The 26,158-nt window shown below is 40.3% G+C and overlaps 1 protein-coding gene and 1 pseudogene across 2 annotated transcripts in view; both read left to right on the top strand.

The window, feature by feature from the left end:
- Positions 1 to 26,158, top strand: part of LOC139734523 (CCR4-NOT transcription complex subunit 2-like) — a 243,407-nt gene that overhangs the window by 72,364 nt on the left and 144,885 nt on the right. For both annotated transcript variants that reach the window (XM_071645298.1, XM_071645299.1), the window contains exon 3: positions 4,070 to 4,131. In XM_071645298.1, the coding sequence (XP_071501399.1) occupies positions 4,070 to 4,131 (62 nt within the window). The remainder of the gene's footprint in view (positions 1 to 4,069; positions 4,132 to 26,158) is intronic.
- On the top strand, positions 12,632 to 14,290 carry LOC139734509 (uncharacterized; annotated as a pseudogene).

A 26,158-nucleotide genomic window follows, 5' to 3' on the forward strand; every position in this document is an offset into this window, starting at 1 on the left:
ACACTCCTTTTCCGGGCTCCCATAGAAACCTGTGTTAAATGCAGCATATTCCATAAATCATACAAAATCAATCGAATGGTAGAATTTTTTTGAATTGAAGCAGATGAAGGGAAATTTTCTGTGCAAACAACATATTTTGGGATGTTTTACAGCTCTAAAAAAAGTTAAGAGCCTCCATACGAGACTAGTCATCCAGTCACTCTCAAAAACGATAAAAATAGCAAATTACCTCATGCATATCAATAAAAATTCATTAAAAATACAAAAACCCTGATTCATTCAACTTCTTCATAGCCAGCAGAAGCTCCTGTCCTCAAGCAATGTCAAGCACCACCAAAGGTGGCAAATTTCCACTTGACTGATTTTTAATGATTTTTTTTGGTAAAAAATAACATTACCATATCTTTGTATTGCCTTCCCTGTAGGCAATGCGCGAGTTAAGGAGCGTGAGGCCACTGTGGTTTTTAACAGTGTTGAACCTCTTGTGCTTGCTGCTTATGCACTGGACAGTTGCCACAGGGACATCATACTGCTTTGAAATGGCCTTGTACCCTTCTATGTGGGCCTGCACCAGACGTTGACTCAGATCCCCATTGAGCTCCTTCTTCTTGGCCATGATGATCAGAAACTGTGTATAAATTGCATGCTTTCCCTCTATTTATACTCTTCTTGAAAGATGCTACTTTGGTTTACATTATTTTTTCATCTGCTTAACACAAAAGGTATTTTTTCCATTGGAACATCTTGAAATAACTTTCGGACAAAGATAGTACAGGGAAAACTCGATATAACGAGATGGTCGGGACCGAGTCATTTTCCTCGTTATAGCCGATATCTCATTATATCAGTAGGCATAAAAGAAAGCATAACATAAAGACATTAACTTGCACATGTGGGACTACCCATCATCTTTCAATCAATACTGATAACTTGGTAATGTGTGTGAGGGAATTACTCACCTTTATGGGTAAGAAGATGTTTTTCGCCAAGGAAATCCAATATCAAGAATGTGTTTCTTTTCAATTGTAGATGTTTGAATTTGTAAATTTATATAGCTTGTGATTGTCCAAGATCGTCTGTGGATTGGTATGTGGTTATGGTATGGGTGTGTGTTGTGTGTGGAAAGCTTGAATATGGTCTGCACAATGCTGTGTGTGTGTGTGACACATTCTGTATTATGACTGCGTGTGTGAAGATGGGGAATTCCCCACGTAGAAAGCCAATCACAGCTTCAGATTGCCTCACACCTGCTAAACGTCATGATGATGTCATCATGCATACGGCCGTCCCACCATACCATATTTTCTGCATGTATCAGTGCGCACACACACGTACATATACACATACAACATGCGGTGCTAGCTGGAGTGCACTGAAGAAAATATGTGTGTACAAGAGACAGTTTTTGGTGCATCGAGCTTTACAATCTAGGAACATGAAGCCAGGCGAAGTAAAGCTTTACCCGAAGACATTTTGCTTTACCTCGCTATAACAGGTTTGATTGGCCATGTTTTTCTTCATTTGGAAATCACAAAATTTGTCTCGTTAGAGCAGTTATTTTGTTATAGCCGATCTCGCTATAAGAGTAGCATTTTACATAGACTTGTGTGGAAGGAAATTTGGGACCGGGAAAGTTTCCTTGTAATAACCGATATCTCGTTATAGCAGTGTTCATTATACCGAGTTTCCCCTGTACATGCACAGGAATGCACATAACAAAGGGCACAGTCTTAAACTAGCATTTATGTTGAGACATGGTCTGGGGTATAAATACTCTGAACATGTGCTAAAAATAACTTTTGGACTCTATTATTATGCAAATGAGGTTGAGCCAACTCAAACCAGGGGGGTGTTTCATAAAGCTGTTCGTAAAGTTACAAACGACTTACAAGCGACTGGTGATCAGTTCTGATGTGCATACTTATAATATAGCATATCAATACTTATTTCAATAATTCAGCACAAGAACTGCTCACCAGTCGCTCGTAAGTCATTCGTAACTTTACGAACAGCATTATTAAACAGGGCCCTGGATTTGTGCATCCATCAAGTAGATAAAAGATACACAGGGCATACAACACAACTCTTCCAGATAAAGAATCTAAAAAAGAATGTTTTTCCCATGGGGTACCGGGTATGAATAATTTGGCTTGTGCCGAAAGGGTGGGTTGGGTGGTGGCGCGTCGCGTTAATGGGAACACCACCCTTCGTCCAAAGCCCCCCCCCCCCCGGTTTTGCCAAAAGGGTACGTTGGGAGCATTGGGTCGCGTCGCGTTGACTGGAACCCCACCCTTCGTCCAAATCATCATTTTGTCCAATTACTGTTTGGTCTAATTGTTATTTGGTTTAATTACTATTTGGTCTACAGTCAGTTCGTCTAATAGTAGCCATTTGGTCTATTTTTGGTCTAACACCAATTTATATCATCAAATACCAATTTGGTCTATTATGAGTTGGTCTAATTCCATTTCGTCTAATCATCAAATGGTCTAAAATAAAACCAAATTTGTCCAATATATATTTGGTGTACACGTCATTAATTTTGGTCCATTGCCTAGTTGGTCTAGCCTCTGTCTATCATCATTTAGTCTAATAACCATTGATCTTATTGTCATTTGGTCTAATAGCCAGCCTCCTGGTCTAATCAGGTACCATTTGGTCCAATCATCGTTTCGTCTATATGACCAACTGGGCTATTTTTTTTTTTTTGGGGGGGGGGGGGGCCTTTTTCTACGACTACGGACTACCCTCTGACCCTGCATTGAGGGAGAAAACAGATGTTCATACACATGAAATAAGATTAGGGTAAAGTTTAGGGTCCCTCGCCCCTCCCCCATGGTGCCAGACCAACTGGCTGTAGACCAAGTGGTAATAGAGTGTAAACCGATCCAGACGATAGCCTCTTTAAAATGGTTGTTTGAAGGTTAAATATAAATTTAAAACTCCTCTTTTAACATTACATGAGAAAAAGTACCAACGCACCCTTTCGGCAAAACCGGGGGAGCTTTGGACGAAGGGTGGGGTTCCAGTCAACGCGACGCGACCCAACGCTCCCAACGCACCCTTTCGGCAAAACCGGGGGGGGGGGGGGGGGGGGGGGGGGGCTTTGGACGAAGGGTGGTGTTCCCATTAACGCGACGCGCCACCACCCGAATAATTTTGAGGACAAACGTACGTGAAGTTTCAAGGGATTTAGTGGTAAAATAAGGGAAATACAAGGAGGTGAATTTTCGAAATTGTTTTGTCCTTTGCTTCGCACAGTGCTTCAATGACCATTACGAATTCAAAAGCTTTTGCCTCTTATCGGGGAATTAATTGCACCGTATTGCCGAGCCTGTACTTGTACGAGATTGAGCTTATTAACTCTTGAGTGCACGTGCTCAAAGTCAAAGGTCAAGGGCAAATGTTCAAAATTTCACTATTTGCCCCATATCTATGCAATGCCTGATGATATTTTCTTGAAATGTAATGTATTAATGTAATAAGCAATCAAGATTCTTCAGGGAAATTTTGGGTCATGGGGTCAAAGGTCAATGAAAATGCTGAAATTTCACTTATTTCTCCATATCTCGGAAGCGGTTCAATGTATCATCATGAAACTTAGTACATATACTGCCTGACAGTGATTTATCAGGAATTTGGTTGTCATGGGGTCAAAGTTAAAGGGTCAGAGGTCAAGTCAAACTGCTAAAATTCTACTATTTGATGCTGAAATGACACTTTTCCCTCCATACCTTGGTGGTTTAATATTCAATGCATAAACTTGATAAAGGATCAGAGGCCAAGTGAAAATCTGTAAATCCCCAAATACTTTTTCTCTTCAACAGTATAGCCATCCATCCAAATTAAACCTACATTGTAGTTCAAGAAAATAAACAACACATTTGTGATAAACATGTCATACTATTTTTTTTTTGTCAATTCTGTGAAACTGTTGTTTCACATTGTCAGGATGTGTTATAGACCTATTAGGAGAACAGTGCATTATAGCGGAAGCATACCAGTTGCCATAGCGACATTTTTAGTTATATTTTTACCTGAGATATTATCAATGCCTTATTTTCTCTAGATTTGGTATGACGGTGACTCAAGAAGTACGGAAATCTGGCACAACAGATTTGACATCACAAGGTCAGTGTTTTACGATGTGCTCTTGAATGACATGAAAACTGCTTGATAGCAGAGAGAGGGGAAGGAGAGACTGCATGAGAAATGTTTTTTTTTTTTTTCTAGGTGTGCTGCTTCTTTTATAGGTTAATTCAATTCATATTTTGTATTGAGTTCTAAATTCTTGTTTATACTTTGCTAGTAGATTTGATCAATTGCTTTTGAAGGATTATAGTTACATGTGATATTATATCAGCCGTAATCTGGCAGAACTCCCGAAGTCGGTTTTGGTCGATTTTCAGGTTTTGAGTGTTTTGTGTGTTTTTTCTCATGCTCTTTCAAGTGGGCCAAAAAATAAGTTGTGATTCAGTACAGAAAGTTATTTTTAGAAAGTAATTTTGGCAAAATTCCTGAGGAGAGAGGGCGATTAATCTGGCAGAACTGCGTAAGGCGAGATACGAAATTAATTTTCTGATGTTAATCAGGCAGAAGTGCGTAAGTGACTTACGACAACGCTTGAACCAAGGTGTTCCTGCATCCCGCACGGACCTGGTATATCTTAACACGCGCGTGCGCGGCCTTGGTAGTGACGAACGCGCTGCGCGTTGTTTTGAAGTTAACCATGCATGCATGCAGCGCAAGTGCCTAGCGAGCGCAGCAGCAGCTCTGCACAGAGAGTACACGTCGACAGTCACACTAAAGCAATGGATCCAAAAGCAATGACCCTCAACTCTTGGGGGAAATTGCCACTTTCTTTCCCTTCATAGACTGGCAGGCTTCAAAACAGAACTGTCATGAACTGTCTGAGGAGTGTTGGAGATGAACAGGGAAAGAATGTTTACAAATGGATTACAAATGTAATGATTTTATATTTCTTTCATGTAAGCTCCTTAAAATCACTCTCCTGCAATATTTGATGAGCTTAATTTAGGTGTTAGAATGTCAAATTTTTCATGAGATTGTAACTGAGATGTGTAATACAATAGGCCTACTATATTATACCTATTGATTTATCAATCTGTAAACCACAAATGTGACTACCAGTGACAATAAAAAAGACTTGTATTTGTTTTCTGCCAAGATTTTTTTTTTTGTCTTCATCCTAATACTTCCAAGTTCACATGAAATTGTTGATGTTTTTACTGGACAGCATCAACAGTCTAACATAAATTACTGAAATATTGTCTAAATTAATGCATTTGAAATATTTGTCAAATTTAGAGGATGCAAATCTATGTGGATGATCATCCACATAAAAATTTGTGACACTCAACTCGTCTTTTTGATGTTTTTCTTTCAGTCCAAAAGGAAGACAAAATAGTATCATGACGTTTGCAATTGTTCAAAAGGTCTGCAATTGATAACTCACAGACTAATCACCAAGGGGCTGTTCCCAGGCCCTCTCTCCAGTCGAGCAATTTACACGTGCGCGCAAATTCCTCTGCCATGTGGTTTGCCAGCCAGCTGTCGGAATGTGCTTTGACGTTGCATGGCAGCCTGGCCTGGCTGGCATGAATGGGTGTTGAGTTTCAATCAATATCTACTGTTGTTTTATTCTTGTACTTGAACATGTCGTTTCACCTGACAGAAACACGGGAATCGGGGAGGTGTAGGGGAGAGGGTTTTGTTGTGTTGCAATGTGTGTGTGTGTGTGTGTGTATGTATTTTTTCCCTCGGTTTTTTTTTTCTCCTTTTTTTGAGGGGGGGGGGGGGGACTGAGGCCAGAGTGGGGAAAGATCAGAGTGAAATGAGTGCTTGTTTCTTGTCTGGATTATTGACTGAAGAAAGATAAATTGATTGTTCCTTTAGTGCTGAATTTTTTAATCTGTTTAGACCTCCTGAAGGAATAAAAAGACTTGACTAGACAGTAGTAAGTCACTTGACTAGCAAGTCAAGAAAGAAGACATACCGGTAATGATAGTTGTTGATACTGCAGGCCATGCAGGCTTTGATAAGTGATACACAAGTGTCACACGGCATGATTAACTGGATTACAATGTGAGAGTATTTTTTCTTCAACAAGAAAATGAAGACCCTTGCGCACTGTAAACTGTTATATGGACTAAAGACAGCCAACAATGCTAAGCTGTGATTTATAACACTTTTTTTTTGTACCCGTATGAACTGAATCCAGCAAGACGTCACCTGGGTGTACATTTATGTGATGTGATTATGGCCTCACATTTGAGTAGGTATAACAGTTAAGCATATTCCTTCCTTTAGATTTTGCAAGTGTCATTCATGACTTCAATTATCACAATGTTTATCTGTAAAATGTACCTCATAACAAAAGTAAATTTCAGTTGTAAAATGCATTAAAATAAGTTTTTTCATACCTTAGATTTCAAAAAGTCCTCACCATGGGAGGGGGGACACCCCCTTTCACACCCTCCCCCCGCTCGGTCGCTGCGCTCCCTCGCAGGGTCCCTCCTCTTTTTTTTACATTTCTCTGTCTCATGCCTGCATTATTTCCTGTGTTGTCATGCTCTTATTCACAACAACAACAACAACAAGGCCGCTTAGACGCACCTGGTAAATTAGAGACCGAGAGCGATGCGGTGTGAAGCTTCCGCAAATTTCTTTCAATTTCCGACGTCAAGGGACATGCAGCAACGGTTAGCGACGGCATACAATTCCTAGTTTAGACTGCGTGTCGGCGGGCGCCGCCGAGCGTCACAAAGCGTCGGCTAACTCCCAAGTATACTTGTAAAAGACGAGCCCTCACAAATGGACTGTTGTATGTACGAAAAGGCGCTTACCTGGTGGCCGTCTCGTTATGTCCGCAAAATAAGCTCCTTCCCTCTACCCTCCCGATGCGTCCCGATGCGTCTCGAGGCGTCCCTCGTTGAATGGCGACTATTGTTTCGTAATGAATAGAAAGCTAGTAGCTAAGTGCTACTACTGGTGCTAAGCGGAGAAGCCATCGGCAATCCAGGATTTGGGGCCACGTACTGTTTTGACATGAAAATTACACTTACTGATACATGTATTGTAGGTTACAGAAATAAATTATGACATGATTCAACTCTCGGCAATGCAACTGCGAACCAAATTCAGCAATTAGTAGGCTCTATTAAGGAAGAAATGCAATAAATATTGCTTGATGCTTTAAAAAATTGTGAGTTTACCGTTTCGTGCTACTCACTCGCTACTCACGATCCGAATCCCCGATACGCGTGTGTGTAGTGCAGCGTCCGAGTATACTTAGGCACACAATCTGCGCCCTGGGCTTGAGATGAAGCTTTATGAAGCACAGTTGTGACTTGTGAGAGCTAAACCATCGAATGCAAGTCCCCGCACTGTACGTAAATTTTCATTTAAACGCAAGCAAGTTCATTGCTAAAAGGGAGCTTGATTCCGTAGGCAAATATCGAACGCAACCTTCACTAATCAAATGGAATAGAAAGTGCTACATATTACTAGCAAACAAAGCGGAGAAGCCATCGGCAAGGTTTGGGGCCACGCACTGCTTTGACCTTAGAATTACACTTACTGATTTTCTAGGTTACAGAAATGAATTGTGACATGATTCAGCTCCTCAACAGTGCAATTTCGAACCAAATTCGGCATTAAGTATCAAGGTAGAATTGCTGCCCGATGCTTACAAAAACCGCGAATTTACCGTTTCACGCTACTCGTTCGCTACAATTCGCGATATCGATCCGAAAATCCCCGATACGCATATGACTGTGTAGTAGCGTGTGGTATAGTATAGTGCACATAATCTAAGCACTGAGCTTGGGATGAAATTTTATGAGGCCCATATCACAGTAGTTGTGAGGGGCATAAAAAGCATCAACAAATGCAAGTTCCCGCCTGATCCAGAGCGAGCCATATGCAAATTTGCATATTGCTAAACGGACGCTCGATTTCGTAGGGTAAAAAATGAAATATCGAACGCAACCTTGACTAATCCAAAGCCAATTTGCGTTTGTTTCTAATTCAACACAAAGTTTCAGGCAAAATAGTATTACTGAGCACTAGTACCTATTTGCAGTTGCAAGTCAACTCTCTCACAGGGCCAGCAAGCCCTGCATGGTCCCAACAACTTAAAGCCAGCATACAATTCATCACATTTTATTTTACTTTCTGCAGAATGTGCGTCATCATGCGTCCCGAGGCGTCCCTCTCTGAATGGAGACTGCTTTTTTTTAATGAATAGAAAGCGCTACATTGTACTAGCAAGAAGAGAAGATTAATCATTATCTTACAATGTCTTAATGAAGTGTAAAGTTACTCTAAATACTACTTACAACAAACACGTGTATTTGGAAGTAAAACTTGATTCGTTTTCTTCTCTTAAATGTGTTCTTTTAGACCTTCAGCAAATTGTGTTAGTCCCTTACGTGCTACTTTTTAAGTAGGTTTATGGCTCGTTATTCCGAAGGTTCAATATTCCAAATTTTATTTTCGGATTAACGAATCTCCGGAATAACGCCACAAATGTTCGGATTAGCGAACCTCTAGGTATAGGGAATTTGCGTGTTTCGGATCAACGAACCTTCGGAATAACGAACCTGCGGAACAACGAACAGCACCCACTGAATACAGTGTATTTAGTGGCAAGAAGATACGAGGCCAATTGTAGTCATTATCATGACAATACTAACGTAGTATTTAATCTTCCAGCGCGCATTGGTGCATTGTCTGTTCTTGGTAAAACCACATTGTTTTCAAAGAGAGATCGTCATCTTGCTGATATAGACCTGCTCTACATGGTAGACTGGAAACAAAGTTTGAACGCTTTTTCACATGCACAAAATACATGCAAGAATAATTATCGCAGGAGCAAATATGTCATCGTCCAGTTCACTCCCATTTTTTTTTTTTTGTCACAAATTATCTTTAATTGTTGTGAAAAATTGTCCCGAAACGGTAGAGTGCCCGTCGCCTTCTTCTTAGGGAATTGCTAGTTCCAATAGCTTGACCAGCAGACACAGTGCAATTCTATGCAGTGATAGAGCTGTGTAGTTAGTGAATGAATTGCCTCCAAATCCGTCTTTTGTTCGCACGAGGCGTGGCGTGGACATTCTGTTTTGAAATCGGCAAGCCTTAAGTGTCTTTGATCAAAGTTACTCTGTACATTGTGGAGGAAAGTCTGTGGTGTAGGGGTCATTGAGACACCTTGCTGTATACAACTTTACAAGACACAGTGTGATGCGTGAAAAAAGATTAGTGCTTGCTCATTAATTTTCTATGCCATCGCGCCAATGTGCTGAATACGCATTGTATAATGTTATGTGCACCATCTTGTTGATGAACTCTATCAATTTGGTTATCAACTAGTTGCTGACAGTAAAAGAGAAGTGGAGATTATAAGTCACAAACTGCAAGCCGCATGACAGAAACGTATACCAAGCAAGCAAACAAGCAAGCACCAGTGAATGCCGTTTACAAACGCAAAAACTTGAACTGGTAATAGCAAAATCGACTAAAATCGTGTTTAGGCTAAGAAGCTATAGGGCCTACTCGTACATTTATATATTGCAGAGATCAGTTAGATGATTCCTAACAGAAAGAAAACTCGCCTTTTAAATATCAGTGCAAGGTAAAACTCGCTCCACATCACGCAGGGGCAACGGATAAGTTCAGATTGTCTTTATTCACTTACTGTTGTCATATCACTACCCTGATTCAATTTTGGCTAGTCCGCAAAAAATTGATTAAACAAACATTACGACATAATACTAAGTATACCTTAGTAATAGTACATCGTCGAGCTTGTGTACAAGCAGCACGATTTAAAAGATTCTAAAGTACGTGTACAGAGTACTGTGCGCGGTGTTCAGCGTTGATTGATTAATGTACAGCCAGTGCACGTACCTCCAAAAGCTTGCAGGGGTGGTTATGGAAACTTCCACTGCCTCACAGGGGAGTGGGAATGATTTCATTTTCTCATTGTGTGAGAAAATGCAAAAATTTGTTGGGTGTATTTAGTTCTTGTTCACTATAAAACATAGTCATGTGTTATTTTTCAGGTTTTCATATTATTCATTGGATTTTAAACATCTTAACTATTCCAGTTTCTTTTCCCCTGACTGAAACCAGAAAGTCTGCCATAACGATGTTCGCTAAACAGATTACGTTCGATACGAAGAAATCATGTGTTTTAAACGAGGAAAAAACAATAAAACAAAAACGAACATATCTTCAATCTGTCAAAAGTAATACGTAGTTTTGAGCGTGAAATTGTCAGGATTTTGCTGTCTAACCGGGTAGTGGCTGCATCACATACTCGTAGTGAATTTGCCTGGGCATAAGAGGCCTTTCATGGATTTCTGTGATTAATCAAGCCCTTTCTATAGTTCAGTAAACATTTAAAATACTCAGTTAAGTACACAATAATTAACTGTTTGATATTTCTACTAACGGGTCAAAAGAAAGGCTATAGAATCATGGTGTGTGTAATTAGAATCATGATCTTTGCGATGACAACTCATGAGCTAGTTCTTCGATCGATATTTCCAGGCTATTTACACGCTGTTTATTCCAGTGCACGCATTCTTTCATCTGGCATCTGGGGTCTGGCACCTGGTTTTGTGGAAATTTTCCACAAGGAGGGGAGAGGGGTGGGGTGTCAAGTTTCTCGTAATGCCAGAGACTGCATACACAATCTCTTGGCTTCAGTTACTGTTGTGTTTTTCCCCTTTGCTGGTAATGAACTTTTAGATTTAACTTTAAGTTGCTAGCCCGTGGTTCTTTTTGTTGTGAGGTGTATGTATTTTTTCATCATTCATGGACCGGAAGGGAAAGAAGTATGTTCAGCAAGCTGTCTTTTACACTCGCATTAGTAATAACTTATCATCACCACCACTCAGATCACTCAGCCTTTTTCTCTAAACATTCAGAAACATGACCAACATCATCATCAGTCAAAAATTATTCCTCCCGTCTATATTTCTTTTCTGAATTATCCTCCACTGCTCGCTTTAATGATGAAAAAAAAATTGTAACTGTTCGTTACTTTGAAGGTTTGCCATTTCCAAAGTCTCGTTATTCAAAAAAAAAACATTAAAAAAATAAAAGCAACAACAAAATTGTGTTGCTGTTTTGAAGATTCGTCAATTCAAAAACGAAGGAAGGTTTGTTTTTCTAAATGCTGTTAATCCGAAAACAAAACAAATTTTTCACCAGGTTATTCGTTTTCAGATTAATGAAACATACTTCCCATTTTCAGATTAACGAACCTTCGGAGTGTCACAAAATGTTCGGATTGACGAACCCCATTTCATTTTCAGATTACTATAGTAACAAACATCTATAGGCACAGGGAATTTGCGTTTTTCGGATACGGAAAGAACAAACCATCGGAATATAAGTAGGCCTACCTGACTCTTTTTGGAATAATAACCACCACGCAAAGACATTAACAATGTCAAACTAAGAATTAAACTGATTTCTTGTCTCAAATTTTTCCCTGTCATCTATATATTTCTTTTCTGAATTACCCCTTCACTGCTCGACTGAAAAACAAACAAACAAACAAAACATATAGTTACAGTTCGTTACCTAAAGTTCGTTATTCCGAAGGCTAAGATTCGGAGGAACGAACCAACGGAATAAGTACCGTACATGACTCTTTCCAGAATACAACTCGAACATCACGCAAAAAAAAAAAAATTATGATGTCAAAATGAGAATTTCACTTACATGTATTCCTTGCCTCAAGATTTTCACTCCCATCTATATTTATTTTCTGAATTACCCCCCCCCCCCCCCCCCCCCCCCCCGATCGACTGAAAAAAACAAAAAACAAGCAAACACAGATACAGTCATTCCAAAGGCTCATAAATCCCAAATTGACGAAGGGGGAAAAGAAAGTTTCGTTTTTTGAAGAATCGTCGACTCGAAAACGAAAGGGGGTCGATATTCTCAACGTTGTTAAACTTAAAAGATAAATGAATAAATAGATAGATAGATAAAGAAATAAAGAAATCAATTAATCAATTTTTCGTGCCGGATTAAGAGTTTTCAGACCAAGGAACCTTTGGAATAATCCCACAAATTGTTAGGATCAACAAAATCTATTATTACACTTTCTGATGTCTAAAATGAATTAATAGAAAATTCAATTATCGTACTGTTATTCTGAGTTCTAAGATTTAGCACACATAATAGACTTATAGATTATCATAAAAGTTGATGCCTATTTAGGTGGTCAAAACTTCCGTTTGAAATGAGAAAGTGGGAGCATTTGCAGACATTTAAAAATCCGACATTAACGTTTTAGCATCGTAAAGAGCCGAAAGTTACCATTATAAATTCATTTTTGATTGTAAGAGCAATCATACAACATTTACTAGTATTTTAGCACCTTACGGAGCCGAATGTTACCGTTAATTATACTTCGTAATTCCGTCAGGGATTACATTGACAAGAGAGACCCGCTGACGCATGCGCAGATTCCCCAATTCGTTGACGGCGCATTTGCACTGAAGCACGGCTTCGGATGCCCGTTTTTTTCCCCTGAAAATATCGGCGCGATCCTCAAGAATAGGTTAGCGCTTTAGTGGAATATTGAAACTTGAAGTCTCTCAGTCGAAGTGTAAGTCACTTTAGAGACTATTTTTCACGTTTACGTTATCAAAAAATTAACGATCAGTATGGAGGCGAGCACGGCTGCCTCTCCCAAACCCCCAGCGGCGCCCGCTAAAGCTGGCCCGCTGGTTCCGGGAACCGGCAAGGTCGGTATCCCGGTAGAAAAACACGCAAGCGGCAAGGCCGCAGTAGCTCTCAGTAACACCGCGAAGAAGACGATCGCTTCGTCGGTCAGTAATACGAAGGTGAAGAAAGGTACTGCCAAACCAGTAGCGGGATCTGCACAACAAAAAACTTCTGCTCATATGACTGAATTCGCCGAAAGGCTGGACAAAATGGAAAGTTTGCTTTCCAAAGTGATCGAAGCTCTCCCTCAAGCGACCGCAAATTCATGGCGTTCGCCGGCCAACATGGCGACCGCCACGGGCAGTGGCGAGCACGATATGAGTACGCGGGGTGCGTATTATCCAACCGCGCTACACGTGGACATGAACTTGCCAGATAACTCGCCCACTGGGCAACTGGATATGTACATGATAGATCATGACGACGATACTACGTCTGGATTCGACCACGCAGAGCAGATCCCGCAGTCCCAAGTGGAACAGTTTGAGATCCCCACCATAGCAGCTAAATTCGCCATGCCCGCTGACATTGGGGATCCAATAGACGATGAAGTTGCAAAGTCGACTACCTACCTCATGACTCACCAACTCGAACTGAAAGTTCTGGAGGATGTGGTTGGAAAGTATCCCTCTCCAAACAATTGTCAGCTTATCGATGTGCCCAAAGTGAATCCGCCTATCTGGGATTTTCTGCCACCAGCGACCAAGAGTCGTGATCTAAAGCTACAACAGGTGCAAAAGTCACTTACAAAGGGATTAAATGCGTTCACAAGATCGCTCTCAGCAGGTCGCATGTCTGATACGCAGCAAGATGCCCTCGCTCTGATTTGCAACGCGAATTTCGAGCTCAACTGTCTCCGTAAGGAGCTGATCAAACCAGACATAGACTCTAGATTTGCACATTTGTGTAAGCCTTTCCTCCCGGCTACCCGTCTACTGTTTGGAGACGATCTAGGAAAGCAGGTCAAGGACTTGAAAGATCAGCAGCTAGCGGCAGCTGGAGTCATGAAATCGCAAGGGAGGGCAAGACCAATCGCGGCGTATCAGCGCTCGCTCAGTAGGCCGTATCCACAGAGAGGACGCGGTTTTTCAGCATGCTGCATATAACAGACCGGTGGCTGGATCTACTGCTGGACCTTTTTTAGGCCAGAACTACAACAGGAGGGGCAGGCAGCCACCGCCTCACACACAAACGCTGAGCTCGTCGAGCCAGGCAACTCAACAGACAGCCCATCGAGGTGGGCACTCCCAACGGAGGAAGTAGGAGCTGATACCGCCGAAACGGTGAGTAATCTCTGCTTACCTAATCACACTAGACTTGGCACTAGATCTAGTAGTACATTGAAACATGATAGGCCTATTGGAGGTCGACTGAGGCTATTTATAAATAACTGGAGGACAGTGACACATGATCAATTCATTCTGAACTCAATTTCTGGCATGAAATTGGAATGTAAGGAGGGAAAATTTCCCCCTACAAGCACAAGAAATCCTCACTCCTTTCGGAGAAATTCAATTGACAATGCTCGTGTGCATGAAGAAATCAGAAAATCTGCAGACAAAAAATGTTATTGAGCAATGCAGTCATGTGGAAGGAGAGTTCATCTCCAATGTATTCCCACGCCCCAAAAAGAATGGGGGCATACGGTTAATTCTGGACTTGTCAGAGTTAAACAAGTACCTTGAGTATCGTCATTTCAAGATGGACAATATTTACAAAGTACTGGAATTGATATCTCCAAACAATTTCTTAGCCTCAGTCGACCTTCGAGATGCCTACTATTCAGTCCCAGTACATGATGGAGACAGAAAATTCCTACGTTTCACTTTCAGTGACCAGTGTTGGCAATTCAAAGCAGTGCCAAATGGGCTTAGCTCAGCCCCCCGTTTGTTCACTAAAATACTGAAACCAGTGTTTGCAACACTGAAAAGATCGGGCCACATCGTTATTGGATATCTTGACGATACCATACTGATCAGTGAAAGTGAAGCGAAACTGAAGGAATCCATAGCTACAACAGTAAGCCTTCTCACACATCTTGGGTTTGTGGTGCACCCAGAAAAATCAGTGCTCTATCCGACCAGGAAAATAAAATTCCTTGGTTTTATGCTTGACACTGTAGAAATGTCTATCAGTCTGCCAGAAGAAAAAATGACAGAAATCAGAGATCTGTGTGCTAACTTGCTACACAAGAATAGACCTTCAATTAGGCAAGTAGCACGAGTGATCGGAAAGATTGTAGCAAGCTTTCCGGCAGTACAGTATGGTCCATTGTTCTATCGTGAACTGGAAAAGGACAAAATTAAAGCTCTAAAGGCAAACAAAGGTCATTTCGATAGAAAAATGGAACTATCCACAGAAGCAAAACAGGAGCTTCAGTGGTGGGTAGAGAACATTCACACTGCCTTCGCACCAATCCAAAGAAAGAAAGCAGATCTAGAATTGCGCTCAGATGCCAGTGGGGCAGGATGGGGCGCCACAAACCTCCACAGTAGTACTGGGGGAAGATGGAGTGAGAAGGAACTACATAATACAAAGCATAGTGGCATCAATTATCTTGAATTAATTGCGGCTGGGCATGGTCTCAAGTCGTACTGCAAAGAACTAAGAGATGTGCATGTTTTACTGCGTGTAGACAACACTACAGCTGTAGCATACCTAAACAACATGGGAGGCGTTAAGTCCCCTAACTGTAATGATGCCGCAAAAGAAATTTGGAAATGGTGCATACATAAGCACATTTGGATCACTGCGTCCCACATTCCTGGAAAGTTAAATGTAGAAGCGGACCACAGGTCAAGACAGTTTAATGATGGGTCTGAATGGATGCTAAATCCAGCGAAATTCCAGGAAATTGCCAGTCACTATGGTACCCCAGAAATCGACTTGTTTTGCATCAAGGCTAAATAAACAAGTAGAAAGATATGTAGCATGGCAGCCAGACCCAGAGGCAGAAAATGTAGATGCCTTCACACTCGATTGGGGTCCATTGGATTTCTATGCCTTTCCTACCTTCTGTCCTTATCTCAAGATGCCTACAAAAAATTAGGCAGGACAAAGCAAAAGGCATCGTAGTTGTACCAAACTGGCCCCACCCAACCATGGTTCCCTGTATTAATGTCCCTGACCACTGAAAGACCAATGTTATTAAGGCATAGTGCAGAGTTGCTTATGCTCCCGGGAACGGGAGAACCTCATCCCCTGCATGACAGACTTGATCTGCTCTGTTTCAGGTGCTGCGAAAACCCCTTAGCAGAGGTGGACTGAATTCAAGAACAGTTGACATCATCGCAGCATCGTGGCGAAAATCTACAAAAATGCAGTATGGGGTTTACATCAGGAAATGGAAGTCCTTATGTACAAAGCGTAGTTTGAACTATCTAAACAGCACAAGCAAAGGACGTGCTGGAATTTTTTAAGTGTTCTTTTTTATGATGAAAGTTGTAGTTACAGTGTTATCAACAGTGCACGTAGTGCACTTTTTTCGTTTTTTGATATTGGAGGATAATTGTTTCAGTTGGAAAAACATCCACTCATTTCGCGTTTCGTTAAAGGTGTTTTTCATCTTCGCCCCACCGTTTACCCAGATATCGTGAGATTTGGGATGTGAACATAGTGTTTAATAAAACTTTGTAGGTGGGCACCTGCAAAGACACTTTCTTTGAAAGTGTTGACCTGGAAACTGTGCACATTAATGGCCTTAGTTTCTGCGCAGAGAGTACAGTCGCTGCACAATCTGCACCTCGACCACATGCAGCTAAAAACCAGTGGTGCTCAATTCGTTTTCAAGGACCTCTTAAAGCACAGCAGGCCAGGAAACGCTAACCTCAATTTGTCGATGAGGGCCTTCCCACCAGACAGACGACTGTGTGTGGTGAACTACCTGCAGCACTACATCAAGCGAACAAGCACATTACGAGGCAAGGAGCGCTACCTGTTCATTAGCTTCAAGAAGCCTCATCATCGCGTGACATCACAAACCATAGCCAGGTGGATCAAGAGCACGCTTTCTGCTGCAGGGATAAATACTCAGGTTTACGCAGCCCACTCTACCCGAGCAGCTACGACATCAGCCGCAAGGTGTGCGGATTTGCCCATCAGTCAAATTCTGGCACAAGCAGGCTGGGCTGGGGAAAGGACATGTAGAAATTTCTACAACAAACCACTGGAAACGAGGAGAAGTTATGCTGCAGCTGTGATCCTGAGCAAAAGCAATCCACAGCTGAACCACCAGAATTAATGGCAGCCAGCCCCCACATTGACTACAGGGCCATTTAATGCAGGTAAATACCTACTGCATAGATAAGCCATTAATTTACGTAGGGCCGTTCATGGCTAGCGGCTTTAAAATCTCTTGTCAACGTAATCCCTGACGGAATTACGAAGTATAATTGATAGATTAAACGAGAACTTACCTGTTTGTAGTTTGATCTCAATTATATGAGTAATATTACGGAAGGGATTACGTCCCTCCCTTCCCTCCCTGTGTATTCAAACTACAGTGGAAAGTTCTCGTTGATCTATGTTTTCGTTAGCCATGACCGGTTTTTTCTACGAATATTGGGGAATCTGCGCATGCGTCAGCGGGTCTCTCTTTTCAACGTAATCCCTTCCGTAATATTACTCATATAATTGAGATCAAACTACAGTGGAAACTCGATATAACGAGATGGTCGGGACCGAGTCATTTTCCTCGTTATAGCCGATATCTCGTTATATCAGTAGGCATAAAATAAAGACATTAATTTGCACATGTGGGACTACCCATCATATTTCAATCAGTACTGATAACTTGATATTGTGTGTGAGGGAATTACTCACCTTTATGGGTAAAAAGATGTTTTTCGCCAAGGAAATCCAATATCAAGAATGTGTTTCTTATTAATTGTAGATGTTTGAATTTGTAAATTTATATAGCTTGCGATTGTATCAAGATCGTCTGTGGATTGGTACGTGGTTATCGTATGGGTGTGTGTTGTGTGGAAAGCTTGAATATGGTCTGCACAATGCTGTGTGTGTATGTGACACATTCTGTATGTACATTACGACTGCGTGTGTGTGAAGACGGGGAATTCCCTAAGTAGAAGGCCAATCACAGCATCCGATTGCCTCACACCTGCTAAACGTCATGATGATGTCATGTATGCATATGGCCGTCCCACCACATTTTCTGCATGTATCAGTGTGCGTGCACACACACACTTCACACGTACAACATGCAGTGCTAGCTGGAGTGCACTGAAGAAAATGATTATGTGTGTACAAGACAGTTTTTGACGCATCAAGATTTACAATCTCGGAAGATGATAGCACAGGCGAAGTAAAGCTTTACCGAAGGCATCTGAATTGCTTAACCTCGCTATAGCAGGTTTGATTTACTATGTTTTTCTTTGTTTGGAAGTCACAAAATTTATCTCGTTATAGCAGTTATTTCGTTATAGCCGATCTCGCTATAAGAGTAGCATTTTACATAGACTTGTGTGGAAGGAAATTTGGGACCGAGAAAATTTCCTCGTTATAACCGATATCTCGTTATAGCAGTGTTCGTTATACCGAGTTTCCCCTGTACAAACAGGTAAGTTCTCGTTTAATCTATCAATCATTTTCAAATGTAAAAGCAAACAACCGACATTCATTTTAGCATCTTACGGAGCTGAATGTTATCCTTATTCATTTCCGATCGTGAAAGCAAACATCCGCTATTTATTTTAGCATCTAACTGAGCCGATTGATACCGTTAATCATTTCCAAATGTAAAAGCAACAATTTCTTATTATTTTAGCATCGTACGGAGCAGAATATTACTGGTATTCATTTCCAAATTTAAAAGCGAACATCTGAAATTTATTTTATTATCATACGGAGCCGAATGTTATATGCTGCTGTCCACTTCCGAAAGTGAAATGAATCATCTGACAATTATTTTAGCATCGTACAGAGCCGAATGGTACTGTTTTTCATCTTTAACGTGAAGGCTGACAGCAGACATTTACTTTCCCATCAAACGCAGCTGAATGTTACTGTTATTCATTTTGAAATGTAATAGCAAATTTCCGACATTTATTTCAACGTCGTATGGAGCAGAATGTTACTTCTATTCACTTCCGAACGTAAAAGCAATCATCTGACATTTATTTTAGCATCTTCCCGAGCCGAATGTCATTGCTATTTACTTTCGAAAGTAAAAGCAAATATCTGCATTTATTTTACCATCGCACGGAGTTGAATATTATTGTTATTCATTTCCGAACGTCAAAGGGATCATTCGACATTTACTTTAGCATCTTCCGGAGCTTAATGTTATTGCTAATTTACTTTCGAAAATTTCGAATGTTTTGAAAATTCATTTCATCGTACATTCATTTGATCATAGTACGGAATTGAATATTATTGTTATTCATTTCCGAACGTCAAAGGGATCATTCGACATTTATTTTAGCATCTTCTGGAGCTGAATGTTATTGCTATTTACTTTCGAACGTAAAAGAAAACATCCGGCCTTTTTTTTACCATCGCACGGAGTTGAATATTATTGTTATTTATTTCCGAACGTCAAAGGGATCATTCGACATTTACTTTAGCATCTTCTGAAGCTGAATGTTATTGCTAATTTACATTCGAACGTTTCGAATGTTTCAAAAACATCCGGCATTTATCTTAGCATCTTCCGGAGCTGAATGTTATAGCTATTTACTTTTGAAACATAAAAGCAAACATCAGACAATTATTTTATCATTGTACGGAGTTGAATATAATTGTTATTCATTTCTGAACGTCAAAGCAAACATCAAACATCAATTTTGCCAGGGAACGCAGCTGAATGTTACTGTTATTCATTTCGAAATTTAAAAAGCAGACATCCGACAGTTATTTTAGCGTCGTATGGAGGAGAATAATTCTGCTATTCGCTTCCGAACGTAAAAGCAATCGTGTGATATTTGTTTTAGCATCTTCCAGAGCCGAATGTTGCTATTTACTTTCGAAAGTAAAAGCAAACATCCGGCGTTTATGTTATCATCGCACGGAGTTGAATATTATTGTTATTCATTTCCGAAAGTCAAAGCAAACATTCAACATTTATTTCAGCATCTTCCGGAGCCAAATGTTATCCTTTGCTTTTCCGAACGCAAAATCAAATATCTGACATTAATTTTAGCACCGTATGGAGCTGAATCTTACCGTTATGCATTTCCAAAAGTACAAACAAACATCCGATGTTTATTTTAGTATCATACGAATATTACCATTATTCATTTCCAAAATTAAAATGAAACATCTGACATTTATTTTAGCATCTTGCGGAGCCGACTGTTGCCGCTGTTCATGTCCAAAAGTAAAGGCAAACATCTGACTTTATCCTACGGGAGAAAAGATAGGACGACATCATAATACACTGTACAATTTATTTAGTTCTTGAGTCACTTGACGGATTAAAAAAAAAAATCTCACCTCATGCATGCAAAATTTTACATGTATGGAGCTGCCTAATTAAAGCATACATTTGCGTATTTTCGCTGTAGACCTACATGTGTTTTCATAAACCCTCTTCGATCGCTACTTTGAAAGTGTTCCCCATTCAGTGAGATATGTCACCCCATAAATACGTTTTCTTTTCACCATCTGATAGCCAAACGAAACGCAAATCAACTCATAACCAATGTTGAGACAAAGGAAAGCGTCGGGACACGTCGCTCTTCGTCGGGCTATCACGAGCATCATTTGTAATCAGGAGAGGTGCGTCTGGACACGTCGCTCGCTATTCAATTTGAGCACTGGCTGTGACCATTCAGAAATCTCGCTACATCTCGAGCGCCATGTCCCCCGAAACGTCGGCACTATTAAAACGAACACTTGCGTGAGCGGAGGTCACGCAACATAGAAATAATCAACAGCTTCTTTTGAGGGTGTCAGCAAGCGTCGGCAAGTGTCGCGGTATCATCAAAATGATGGCACGTAATGCTTTGACCGACGCTTAGCGACGGAGTAAAAACATACTGCGACGCACTTCATTGTTCTTGCAATAAGTCCCCGTCGCTGGGTGTCGCTCTCCGTCGCTCGCAGTCCCTAATTTACCAGGTGTGCCTTACACCCTATAAGTGAATAGTCCCTGCATGGCTGCTCATGTAGAATGTTGTCCAAGGAGACTTTGTGCATGTAATATCTGTTCATTTATATGTTCTGAATTTTTCTTTTGTTTATTTTTGTTTTTGTTTCATGTTTGTAATGTATAGGATATGTACCCTATATTCTTTACCTGGTCGAATGATAAGTAATAACTATATAATGATAATATTTTGTGGTTTTTTTTTGTGTGTGTTTTCATTCAGTACATTATTCAGGTTATTTGGCTATGTGAATTCAGTGTTAATGATATAACTGTTGAAGACTGAAGTTTTCCAAGTTTTGCTAGCTCCTAAAAACTCGTTCTATTTTGATGCCGTTGCAAGTTATCACTTTAATGGAGGTTGTAATCTAAGGGGGGAGGAATGTAGTATATTATGTAATCAGGCTAGACTCGGACCAGACAGGGTGTCTGAGCTCTGTCAGCCAGAGGGCATAATATCACATCACTCGTATATCGCAGGGATTAAAGAGACAGGTGTCCCCACATCATGGTGGACCACCATACCGGTAGTAGCCATGTGTATTTACAGTATATATACCAAAAGAAACTTTGCGTTAAATTTACGTGTAACGCAAGCGCCGATCGGTACTGCGTTAATCTTTCTGCGTTACAAAATTAACGATCACCGTGCGTGAATGATCGTTACAGATCGTTACTGTGCGTTAATTTTTAGATCTTGCGTTAGCGGACTTGTCATGTGGACTGGGAAGAATCTCAGAAATTGTGAGACTCGGAGATGCCTCAGTTAAGTAACTGTCGTTCTTTATAATTACTACGGACAATTTCCTGCCGGCGGAGGGCATTTAAATAGCGATACAAATACCGAAAAGATTTTGTAGTTGAGCAGAACTCCCCTGGCAATGTCGTATTGTCATGGTCGTCAAATTTGTACTCATGGGCGCAGTCAATGGAATCGGGCAAGCACAAATTTCGAAGCCACCTTTTTCCCCACAGCCAACATTTTCCATCGAACATTGAACCCATGAAATCACGCAAACGCAAGCCTAAAACTAACGCCGACTGTCTAACGTTAGCGATGTCACGATTTTTAACTGTCAGACACTTACTCAATTCAGGAAGGTGCAAAAGTCCATTATATTCCAATACACAACGTGTGTCTCGCTGAATAACTGGTGGTAGTGTGTGGTGACAAAGCCGAGTATTTCGGCAGTAAAAGTAGCAGCAGCAGAAGAAAATGTCTACCACTTTCTGCATTATCACACTGCCAGCAGGTGAGTCATTGATAGGTACCCAGAAACATGAAAAATCCCACGATGCCAAGGTGCCAGAGTGGGGAATGGGGAGGGGTGGAGAGAGAGACCAATCAACAGAAGAAACCGCACGTACTGGCGCATTCTCGGAGGTCATGAACAGTCTGGGGTCTTGGAGATGAACAGAGAAGGAATGTTTAATTAAAGATAGCTCAAGTCGAAGACCCAGGATTACAAACGTTGATTCTTTTTTTTTTTTCTCCTTTCATTTAACATGCCTTCACGTTAAGAAATGGTTGCACTCCTTAAAAAAACTCTCCTGCGATCTTTGTTAACTTAATGTAGCCGTTTAAAACATCAAACTTACCATGAAAGTGTTACTGCGTGTAATACAATAGTTAATACTATACCTGCCTATTGCTTTATTCATATCTGTAAAACACAAATTTGACTTCCAATGACAATAAAAAAATACTTGTATTTGTTTTGTGCGGAGATTTTTTGTCTTTATCCTGACTAGTTCATGTGAAATTTCTAATGTTTTTACGGCAGCATCAACAGCCTAAAATAAATTACTGAGAGATTTATAAATTATGAAATTTTTGGCAACCATCCATTTGAACTTCAGGCATGAAAAGCTCCTGATATTCAGCAAAAACAACTCAACAGATCAGAGACAAAGTTCCTTCAAATTTTGAGAAGTAGCACGCAGATTTGCTGGGCGTGGTAGGGTCCATGCTTTGAGATCGTCACAATCGTGTTGTCACCAGGGAGGTGGAGTGTCTCTCTTCCACCTCCCTGTTGTCACGGAGTATCGGGAAGTTGTCACAAACTCCAGGATCACCCCTCCCTGCCAACTCCATGTTGCTCCCAGGGAGGCGGGAAGAGTCTCTTCCCACCTCTCTGTTGCTCACCAACGTGCATCGTGAATGCGTGGCGTTTCTTGTCACCGTCAGTACCCGAGGCTGCTTTGTATCTGTCTTGGAATATTGATTCATTTCTTGTCATGACATGAGTGTAGTAGTCGTTTTGCATGGCTATGTAAAAAATTGTGATACAACGTGTATTCAACTCGTCTTTGTGATTTTTTTTCTTTCAGTCCAAAAGGAAGACAAAATAGCATCATGACGTTTGCAATTGTTCGAAAGGTCTGCTTTTGATAACTCACAGACTATCAAATCACCCTGTATAAACTGAAAGTCCATAGAACATTCATACGCATTAAGATCACACTCGAAAAGCTATACTGGTGTATAGTTTGAACACAGCAAAATGAAATAACGAATATCCCGCAGATTTACCAAAATCATGCGTCATGTGGATCCATTCATTTTCTTCTTTTTTTTTTTTTCATTTGTCTTCTTGTCGATGTGGGGGGTAGGTTCAGGATATACTTTTCCTTTTCCCCTTTCGGCCCGGTGCGATTACAGTACTCCTGGTGCTGACATTCTTTCTGCTCGTCTTCCGATTATACTGTTGTTGTAAATAAATGTGCATGGAGCCCCAGGTGTATCGCAAAAAAAAAAAAAAGAAAAAAGTATGTCTAAAGTTGACCTTCAAACACATGTACAAGTAAAATCTGAATCAATTAGCCGTGGTACGGGTTCACGGTTTCAATCCCCTCGAAGCCCGATATTTGCCTTTCAGCAAGACACTTTATCCACAAAAGGCCAGGGCTCCACACTAACTTTTATTTCGGTGGCCCGATCGGACCACCAAAATGATTGATTTTTATTTTTTGGTGGCCCGAAAAGAAAAACAAACAAGCAAAACTATCGGTCCTACTAAACATAGAAAAATAATTATCAGGTATTACTGAAGTGATACAGGTACACACGTCTAAAATAAATGAATAGAAAATTTAATCATCTTATACCGTTATTCTGAGTTCTAAGATTTCGCAAATAGGCTTATAGATTATTATAAATGTTGATGCCTATTAAAGTGGTCAAAATTTACGTTTGAAATGAGAAAGTGGGAGCATAATTTGCAGACATTGTAAACATCCGACATTTGTTTTAGCATCGTAAAGAGACAAAAAATACCGTTATTTATTTCTGACGGAAATTCAAGCAATCATCCAACATTTACAAGTATTTTAACACCTTCCGGAGCCGAATGTTACCGTTAATCATTTTCAAATGTAAAACCAAGCAACCGACATTCATTCTATCATCTTACGGACCTGAATATCATCCTTATTCATTTCCGAACGTGAAAGCAAACATCCGCTCTTTATTTTATCATCTAACTGAGCCGATTGATACCGTTAATAATTTCCAAATATACAAGCAACAATCTGTTACTTATTTTAGCATCGTACGGAGCAGAATATTACCGTTATTCATCTCCAAATTCAAAAGCAAACACCCGACATTTACTTTATGATCGAAGGAGCCGAATGTTACTGAGCACTGTCCACTTCCGAAAGTGAAATGAATCATCTGACATATTTCAGCATCGTACGGAGCCGAATGTTATACTGTTTTTCACATTCAAACGTCATCCGACATTTACTTTACCATCAAACGCAACTGATTGTTATTGTTATTCATTTCGAAATGTTAAATTTATAGCAAATGTCTGATATTTATTTTAGCATCTTAAAGGACAAGTCCACCTTTAAATACATAAGGATTGAGAGAATGCAGCAGTATTAGTAGAACACATCAGTGAAAGTTTGAGGAAAATTGGACAATCCGTTCAAAAGTTACGAATATTTTAAGTATCTGCGCAGTCACTGCTGGAAGAGAAGACTACTAGCGTGTATGATGTCACATGCGTACAACTATATAAGGAAAATAAAAAGAGAATTTCACAAAACTTTACTTTTTGAATAATGTGCACATTTCTTCGACATGCTACTGACGTATGTTAAGGGTAATATTATTCCCCCTGCCTTCTGAAAGAGAGAAGTCGAGTGTTCTTTTGTTATGCGAGAAAAATGGAAATAAGTTGAATTTTCTTTATTCTATCTTTATATCGTTGTACTCATGTGACATCACAAGCTATAGTAGTCTTTTCATCCAGCCGTGACTGAGCAGAAACTTCAAAAATTCATAACTTTTTAACGGATTGTCCGATTTTGCTCAAACTCTCACTGATGTGTTCTACTACTATTGCTGCATTCACTCAACCCACATGTCTATAAAGGTGAACTTGTCCTTTAATTATGGAGCAGAATGTTACTGCTTCTCACTTCCGAACATTCAAGCAATCATCTGACATTTATTTTGGCATCTTTCGAAGCCGAATGTTATTGAGCACTATTTACTTTCGAACGTAAAAATGAACATTCGGCATTTCATCGTCGTACGGAGCTGAATATCATTGTTATTCATTTCCGAACGTCAAAGGGATCATTCGACATATATTTTAGTATCTTCCGGAGCTGAATGTTATTGCTATTTACTTTTGAACGTAAAAGCGAACATCCAGCAATTATTTCATCATCGTACTGAGTTGAATACTATTGTTATTCATTTCCGAACGCCAAAGCAAACATTCAACATCTATTTTAGCATCTTCCGGAGCTGATTGTTATTGCTATTTACTTTCGAACATAAAAGTAAACATCAGACATAGTATTTATTTATCATCGGACGGAGTTAAAGGGGAAGGCTAGTAACTGATCAGTGGGAATCAGTGGAAATGCTGGGAGATGATTGTTCCAATCCTTATGGGATTCATTCAAGAGTTCATTGTATATCTATTGTTGTGTGAAAATGATTTGCTTCAGAACGGTCTCATATTCAAGTAATGTGCAGATTAATGCTCCGTCACTGACCAGGGGCGCTAACCTGGAAGCATTAAACTGCACATTACTTGAATATGAGACCATTCTTAAGCAAATCATTTTCACACAACAATAGATATACAATGAACTCTTGAATGAATCCCATAAGGATTGGAACAATCATCTCCCAGCATTTCCACTGATTCCCACTGATCAGTTACTAGCCTTCCCCTTTAAATACTATTGCTATTCATTTCTGAACGTCAAAGCAAACATTAACTTCACCATCAAACGCAGTTAAATGTTACTGTTATG

This window comes from Diadema antillarum, unplaced genomic scaffold, assembly GCF_040938485.1.
Source record: "Diadema antillarum isolate AM-2024a unplaced genomic scaffold, OU_Dant_1.0 seq00000531_RagTag, whole genome shotgun sequence".
Lineage (NCBI taxonomy): Eukaryota > Metazoa > Echinodermata > Echinoidea > Diadematoida > Diadematidae > Diadema > Diadema antillarum.